The following is an 8172-nucleotide window of genomic DNA, read 5'->3' as shown; positions in this document are numbered from 1 at the left end:
TTAGGTAAGGAAATCCATATATTTTCCAACATCAGTCTCAGAAATTTTCCAGCTAGTATTTGGAAAACATAGTTTCTTTTTTTTTTTATAAGGCAATGTTGGTAGGGAGAATTCTGCATTCTAATCCACAGGGAAATGTCATCAATACCCAGTGGCCTTGGCCTAAACTCCCGTATTCGACAAGTTTGAAATTCAAGTTCACCACACATACACAAATAAGTCTCCTGGACAAATAGTAGCAATGCTACTCTAGGTTATGGAAACTCACATAATCTGGTTTTTTACTTAGTAACTATGCAATTGATGAGGAAAGGATGATTAAATTTTTCGGGCTTTCAATATGAAATTCTTTAAAAGTTTGAACAATTGGATTACTCAGAACTAGCCAGAAACCACAAACTCAGAACTGTGGTGTCAAGTTCAGATCAATGTCTTGGAGTTCAAGACTGTTTTAAGGGAGGCTGCCTGGGGAAAATGTTATTAAACATTTTACCTGAATCCTCTAGATGTCCATCATAAACTCTCTCATGGGGCTTTCCTAAAGTATAGGCATTTTAATGTTTTCTGAGTAAAACAGTATTTTGTTTGATCCTTCAATAACAATTCTTGCTTGTAGCCAGTTTTCAGCACAGTGCCGGCTCCACAGATACTCACTGAACTAACGAAAATGGTCAACGATGAATGTCTATTGAGCATAAACTGCGACTGAGGGAGAGGTTATATAAAAGCAATGGAAGACAGTTTCTGCTCTAGATTTACAGTCCAACCTCACTTACATAAGTGTAAAATATTTTCTTCTTTGTTTCAGTCCCTAATATAGCTATTTTGCTCTAGGAATTAGCATTTCTTCCACAAGGGAGAATCACTAAACTCCATATTTCTCAATGTTGTTTATGCCGTTGATTGTCCAGGTCCTCAAATTAGTAAATGAAGTTGAGAGTTGGGTAAATGGTTGAGCGGTTCAAGTATCTTAAGTAAAAACTAAGTGGCTAATTGTGCTCAGGGTTGGCCTGGGAGTGTTCACAATGGTCACAGGTTTACAAATTTTTAAAAACCTGCATGTGACATGCTTTCCAGGTCCTTTGTCAAAACGTCTGTCTAACCCCTACTTTTGTGTGGCTTCAAATGTGCGTTAGCAATGTGTAGACAAATTCCAACTCTTAGTTCCAAGAGGTAAGCCAAGCTCTGTGTGGCAGCAAGGCTTATCAAGAGCGAGGCCAAGGGGTGAAGTGAGTGCGTGCAGGTGAGTGTGTATGTGTTTGTGTGTGAGAGAGACCACTGCTGTGCTCAGGATTCCTCTCTCCTTTTTGCTTTTTGCCAACTAGCTGTTTCTCCACTTCACAGCGGAGATCTGAGACGAGTATGTGGCTGATTTGGGCAAAACAAAACAAAATAAAACCAAACGAAACCAAAACAGACTTTCCTATTATCAAATCTGAGAGTCGGTGGGTGTGAATCCTTTACAACCGAGGAGACCTGTCCATGGTCCTGACCACATCATTTGCCATTCGCCTCCTTCATGGACTTCGTCTGCTGCAAGTACCGGACCGCAGCAGGGCGCCCGGCGCCAGGAAGCTTGGGCCCGGGCCCCCACACGAGCTCGGCGCGCCTCGGGCAGGTCTCGGGCGCGGGCCCGTGGCTCTCCGGGCCGGGCACCTGTTTTGAATCCAGGCGCGAGGCGCGGTGGGGGCGGTGGGGTGGGGTAGGGTAGGGTGGGGGCGGGGTGGCGTCACGTGCCGGCGGCGGCCCCGGGAAGGTTCCATTTCTTCCGCGGCCCGCACTTGCGGCGCTCGGGGCCCCTCCCTCGCCCCGCCCGCGGCGCCCCTCGCGGCCGCGCAGCCGGGCGACTCCGGGCCGGGCCCCGCCCCTCTCGCTGGCGGACTCGGCGCGTCCTCCGCCCGCCCTCGCGCCTGCTGCCCCCGCCATCCAGTTGGTGCGGTCCGTGGCGAGCACATCATGGCGATTGAAGGTAAGTGGAGGCTGACAGCGGGGAGCGAGGACCGGGACCGCCCAGCTGGCTGGGGGCTCGGAGGTGCGCCGGCAGGCCGAGGCGCCGACGGGGCCGCCTCCTGAGGGCTGGAGCCGGCTGAGGACGCGCGGGGGTCCTGGCCGCGTCTCGGGAGGCTGGTGGGCGGAGCGGCGCTGCTGGGACACCGGGCTCGACTGGCTCGCTCGCCCCGGCCTTCGCGGTTTTACCGGCCTCCCGGCGGCCGCACGCGGGGCAGAGCGGGCTGGTGGGCAGGTACAGCGTCCGGGCCGCCGCCTCCTGCTGGCCGCGCGGAGTGGAGGTCGGGGTGAGGCCCTGCAAACCCCGCGGGACGGGCTGGGAGGAGCGAGGGGCCACGGGGGGCTCAGGCTGCACCTTCTTTTCTTTCCCCCGCCGCGGCAAACCATCCTTCCGCAATACCCGCCTTCCTGCCAAACTGAGAGTCCAGTTTTTTGTCCCATTCCTAACCCTTCCCTGTCCCCGATCGGGCTGATGCTGGGTTACACTCTGTCCATTCCCCTTCTGTTTGCCGTTGTAGGGGGTCCAGGAAATTTGGGGTTATGTTAATTTCCTCCTCAAAACTGTTTTTCTCCATGAAAAGAAGTAAATAACGTCTTTACAACAAGCACACCTTAGAATCCTGCAAATATCATTCTATGAAGTGTTATAATGCCAACAAGGCTCATATTTCGAAAAACAGCTTAATAAAAATTAGTTCCTAGATAAGGTAGTTGCTACTAAAATGTGTTTTTCTCTTTCTCCAGAAACGTGTAACTGGACCAAGTGTCTATATTTTGCCTTGTTTTTAAGGAAGATATTGTGAAAATTAATTTCACACGTCTAGGGTATTTATGTGAAAGATTACATCTTCCAGGCCCTGTCTCTTAGATTAACTCAAACAGTGAAAGTAATTTGTAAATTTTCCCTGTGTGTGTATATTCATCTGTACAGCTGTGCAAGGTACCTATAACTATATCATTATTTCTCTACATTGAAAGTGCGTTCCCAAGTAAAACTTTTTAAAGCGTTTCCCTTCTAAGTGATCAATCACTGGTAGTATGCATCTCTGGGGACTTCTTTTTGTCGGATCATGTGGACTCCAAAATAGAGTTAGCTGTGTGTTTACATTTCTCTTATTTATTTAAGAGAGGGAGTACCTATTGTATGCAAGACACATTCAGACAGTTGCAAATGTCTACTTGAGTTAAAATGGTGGGGAATAAGATCTACCTATAATCTATGATGTTCCTGTTACCTGGAGCAGTACTTTCAACGTTTGTTTCCCTCACTGCCCTTTTACCAAAGGTTAAAAATCAAGAAACCAAACCCACTGATTTATGTTGTGTACTTTATTTTCCCAACTAGTTTGTGGTAGAGTTTCTTGTGAAGCCGTGAAAGTAGAAAGGTTTAGGCAGAACATGAGGAAAATCCTTCAGGCAGATGCCATTCAGATATGATGCTGTAACTTGTAATTTCTTAAAATCTTTTCAGTTTTTTCCTTTTTTTCTTAGTTCTTCCTTTCTTTCTACTGGCAGTTCAGTGTTACTGATTCATTTTCCATGTCACCTGATGGCATTTTGCTCTGCCTACTACTTAACATGTTTAAAGAATAAGATTTTTTAAATCCTCGCATTCTAGAGATTCTTCTGTGTTTGAGATACTCTCATAAATATTTTCATACTGAAGCATTTGCTTAAGGGTTCGTAATACAAAGATCAGGAATTATTTCTTTTCTAGTTTGGCAAAGAAACTGTAATTAATATTAGCACTTCAGATAAAGATAGCAGTTCGAATTAGCCTAACTGTGCTCCTTATCACATAGTAAAATAGATTCATTATGCACACCCTTCCTAGGCTGTGTTATGAAGTAGAATGAGTTTTGCATGAGACTCTGTACTAAGGACATCTTAAAAATTTAGGGGCCCAAAAGGGCATCTCATCTTTTCAATGAAGTGTTTCTTAAAACATTCAATTTCTTCATTCACCTATTAATTCAATAGGCCTTTTTTTTTGTACAATAGCTGTATACAATGTTCATTGCTAGATTCCATGGGGCCAAAAAGATAAATAAGACTATAACCATTCCCTCAAAGAGTTCATGTTCTATTCGGAGAGACAGATAATTTTAAACATGCAATTACAGTGTAGTGTGAATGCTAAGAGATGGATCATCTTTCCTTTGTATAAAAACATTCAATGATGATGGGTCTAACACTGTTTTTTGGCAGTAATTCTTACATTCATAAGGTCTTTGTATTTGGCCGAATATCTGCCATTCAGTAACGTCTGTCTACCCATCCTAGTTTTGTTTTCTGTAGCAATAAATTAAAAGCCCACTATTCTCTCTATATATGATATCCCTTCTGCCGTTGGAAAACAGCTCTCGAGTGTTTTCTAGATAAAATATCGTAGTTGTATGTTTTAAAATTTGGAACATGGTAGTGGCCCATTTCATTCCAGTTATACTGTTGAATAGCATACATTAAAACTGTTATACCACTCCTTCACTTATGTGTAATCCTATTAATATGGCTTAACATTAGAATAGGTTTTTTTGGAGCTTCGTGTTGGCACAGAGCGAGGCTGTTATCAACTAAAACCACAGTCTCTTTTAGCTTGACTACTCTCAAGGCATGTGCCTACAACCCCTTACTTAGCTAACCAATGTTTTGAACTGAACAGGTCGTTTATAGCTGTTAAGCATACTCTTATTAGCTATGGCCTAGTGTTTTAGCCCTTGAGTCTAGACTTTTAAGTGCTAAGGATTGTTTTTATTTTCTTCTCTGTGTAAACCTGTTTTATAACACAAAATTATTTCTACTAAGTAATCATTCATTTCCTCCCTTTATCAGATGTGTAACTACTAATCAAAAAAAGAGACAAATATAAGATGATAGAGTTACCATATTGAGCTAACATAATTCCAGTCAGCTGTAAAGAAGTTAGGCTATATTAGGTAAAGTTAGAATTTTTAAAGGGCATTTTGAAATATTGAGAATAGTTACACATCCTTACTGTTGGCCCAGTGATCTGGCAATACCAGGTTGGGAATCGTTGTAGCCTAGCCTATGAAGTGATGTAATTGCTATCCAGCATATTAATTCTTCTAGTGTTGGCCTCTGTTAATCTGATAGTGTTGACTCTTTTTTGTTGTATTTGAAATTTGCTCCTCTCTTGATTACATGTTTCTCAGTCTTGTCTTAATCCACCTGACCTAATGTTCTAGTGGCTTCCATTCTTGACCCTGTTGCCATTGTCTGCTTTATACACATTGCCGTAATTGCACGCATTGAACAATTTAGTAATCACTTATTTACAATTTTTTTTTTCCTGTCCTACTGTAAATTTCTAGAGGTTAATGTCTTATTCATTTTTGTACCCCTTAGGTTTTGTATAGTACCTGAATACAGTTGTCCCTTGGTAACCGTGGGGGAGATTGGTTCTAGGTCCCCTGGAGATACTAAAATTTAAGAATGCTCAAGTTCTTTATATCATATGGCATAATGTTTGCATATAACTTATGCACATCCTCCCATATTTAGATCATCTCCAGTCTACTTGTAATACCTACTGTAATGTAAATGCTATGTAAATAGTTCTTTAGGGAATAATGACAAGAAAAAAAGTCTGTGCATATTCAGTACACATACAACCATTGTAGGCCTAACAATGTTTTCCATGCATGGTTAGTTAAATCCATAGATGCTGAACCTGTGGATATAGGGGGGGCAATTGTATTTTGTATGAACTCAAGCCGAGTTTCTATGCATTGTTTCGTGGAATTCTGAACATCGTCATCATAAATTATGCCATTGTCCAGAAGCGTATTTCTAACAGAATTTTCCTGACTTATATTTCCAAATAGTAGCTAGATACTTTCACATGGATGTCCTCGGCAATCCAAAATGTTAACCTTAGGATATTCAGAATGTCCCAAAGTTGTCATCACAGCCACCAAATCCGGCCTCCATGCAAATTTACCACCCCCCCTGCTCTGTGCAGATTTACCATCCGAGAGGCATTTTTAAGTAACCAGGAATCTGAGTTAAAAACCTGGACACCAACCTTGTATTAACAGTTCACCTCCCACATCCTGTTGATAACTAAGTCCTGCCAAGTCTGCAATTCAAATCAATGTGTGCTGCTTGATGTCTTCACTTTAGTTTATGCCCTTATCGCTCATTAAGAGACTTGCATTAATTTCCTAAGTAGTCTCATTTCCAGTGTTGTTTCCTTCCAATTCATTTTCCAAATTAGTGCTAGTTGTCTTCATATTATAAAATGCAAATCTGAGTTTCTTAAAACCTCAAGATAAGGCTGGTCCTTAATGATCTAACTTCCTTCCTTCATCCAGTCCACATTTTTCTTTCTCTTCCATAAGAATATCAGAAGACTCTGCAAACTGTTTTGCCAAAGTAAAAAATAAACACTTGTTACGTTGCTATATTAACTTTACTTAACTTCTCTGGGTAACATTTTTTAAAAATGTAGAATAAGGTTAAACTAGTGAGAATCTATGTGTGTGTATATATGTGTGTGTGTGTGTGTGTGTGTGTATAGTGCATTTGCTTTTATTAATAATGTACCTTATAGTTTGCTACATACATATATTGTATTTTTAAAATAATGAGAAGAATACTGAGATGTTCTTTAAGGTTTCTTTTGGCTCTAAGATTTCTAAGGCAAAATTTAGACTTTCAAAAGCCATTTGAAATATTCAGTTAAAATACCTGATAGATTTACTTTTGAATAATTTACAGTTTATTCAAGGTTACTTTTCTAACTGACTACACAAAATTAGAAACACTTAGAAACACAAAATTAGAGACACAGTGGTATTTTATTTTTTGTTGTTTTAAGGTTGTATTAGAATGCAGCAGTGCACTTTGGCAGGCCGAGGCGGGCAGATCAGTTGAAGTCAGGAGTTTGAGACCAGCCTGGCCAACATGGTGAAACTCTGTCTCTACTAAAAATACAAAACTTAGCTGGGTGTAGTGGCGCACACCTGTAGTCCCAGCTGCTGGGGAGGCTGAGGCAGGAGAATCACCTAAACCCGGGAGACTGAGGTTGCAGTAAGCCAAGATTGTGCCACTGCACTCCAGCTTGGGCAACAGAGCGAGATTCCATCTCAAAAAATAAAAAAATAAAAAAAAAGAGAGAATGCAGCAGTGCATGCCAGCGGGGAAAGCAGAGAGAACCATATACTGGCCTAATTTATACAATTTGTTATTTGTTGAGTAATACTATTTGCATTATCAGTTTATTTGAAAATATTATGTTCACACATAGTATATGTGTGGTAGTATAATACATTGTTTTCATGAATTTTATTTCCATTTAGCTGACTTTATTTTCCTCTGAATCCTAGTCAATTACTACCTAATATGAAAGTGCTTATATATGAATAATGTAAGAATGAACAAACTACTATATATAGAACATTTCACGCTTTTGAGTAAAATGATTATATGCATATTTTGTATGTATATATAGTAATAGCTAAATTGGAACTTGTCAAATTAGAACCCTTGATTTACCATTTTTTTAGAAGGGGGAAATAGTGACAACTCAGGAAGCTGTTATTAGGAGTTTATGAACAAATTTCTAAGAGCCACACATATATTCAGAACAATTTCTTATTTTCACATTTTTAGGACTATGTTAGAATTGGTATTCAATATATTATTTTGAGTCATCATGAGATAGAAGTTTTAATGAATATTAAATTATCTTCAGTATTCTGAACTTAATGCAGTAATGCATATTAGTAGCTTTAAAAAATGATCTGGTGCAGAAGTAAAAGGTTTTGTTTTGTTCTCGGTTGACTAGAAAATTCACTTAAGTAGAATTTTTTGTGAGCACATACTTAAGGTTTTATTGTGTTACATTAATGAGCATCTAGCAGTCAAAAACATGCTTGACTAAACGAATTGAATTAAAGAGTAGCTCAAAAGTTGGAAAAATGGATTAATTTGTGAACAGTAAATTTAATTTTATAAGATAAAATTTATACCTCTTAGAAAAGACTGTTGAATAAATTCATAAGAACTTATGTGGATCAAATGAGATACCGTATTTAGCATGCTTTGTAAATTATAAAGTGCTCTAAGATACTGTTGTGAATAAGATCTAGTTTATTTTATGTGATGCTGGAGGGGTAGTATGTGTTTCAAAGTGTAGGCTGC

At 40.2% G+C, this 8172-nt stretch overlaps 1 protein-coding gene across 3 annotated transcripts in view; it reads left to right on the top strand.

The window, feature by feature from the left end:
- The first annotated feature begins 1747 nt into the window (after positions 1 to 1747).
- The window catches only part of SYT14 (synaptotagmin 14), a 235305-nt gene continuing 228880 nt past the window's right edge, over positions 1748 to 8172 (top strand). For 2 of the 3 annotated variants that reach the window (XM_055233507.2, XM_055233508.2), the window contains exon 1: positions 1748 to 1969. In XM_055233507.2, coding sequence (XP_055089482.1) covers positions 1957 to 1969 — 13 coding nt within the window. In that variant the 5' untranslated portion in view covers positions 1748 to 1956. The remainder of the gene's footprint in view (positions 1970 to 8172) is intronic. The other variant, XM_055233509.2, reaches the window with a different exon arrangement.

This window comes from Symphalangus syndactylus, chromosome 19 (genome assembly GCF_028878055.3).
Source record: "Symphalangus syndactylus isolate Jambi chromosome 19, NHGRI_mSymSyn1-v2.1_pri, whole genome shotgun sequence".
Lineage (NCBI taxonomy): Eukaryota > Metazoa > Chordata > Mammalia > Primates > Hylobatidae > Symphalangus > Symphalangus syndactylus.
Note: the sequence above shows the minus strand (reverse complement) of the source record. Positions and strands in the feature narration are given on the sequence as shown.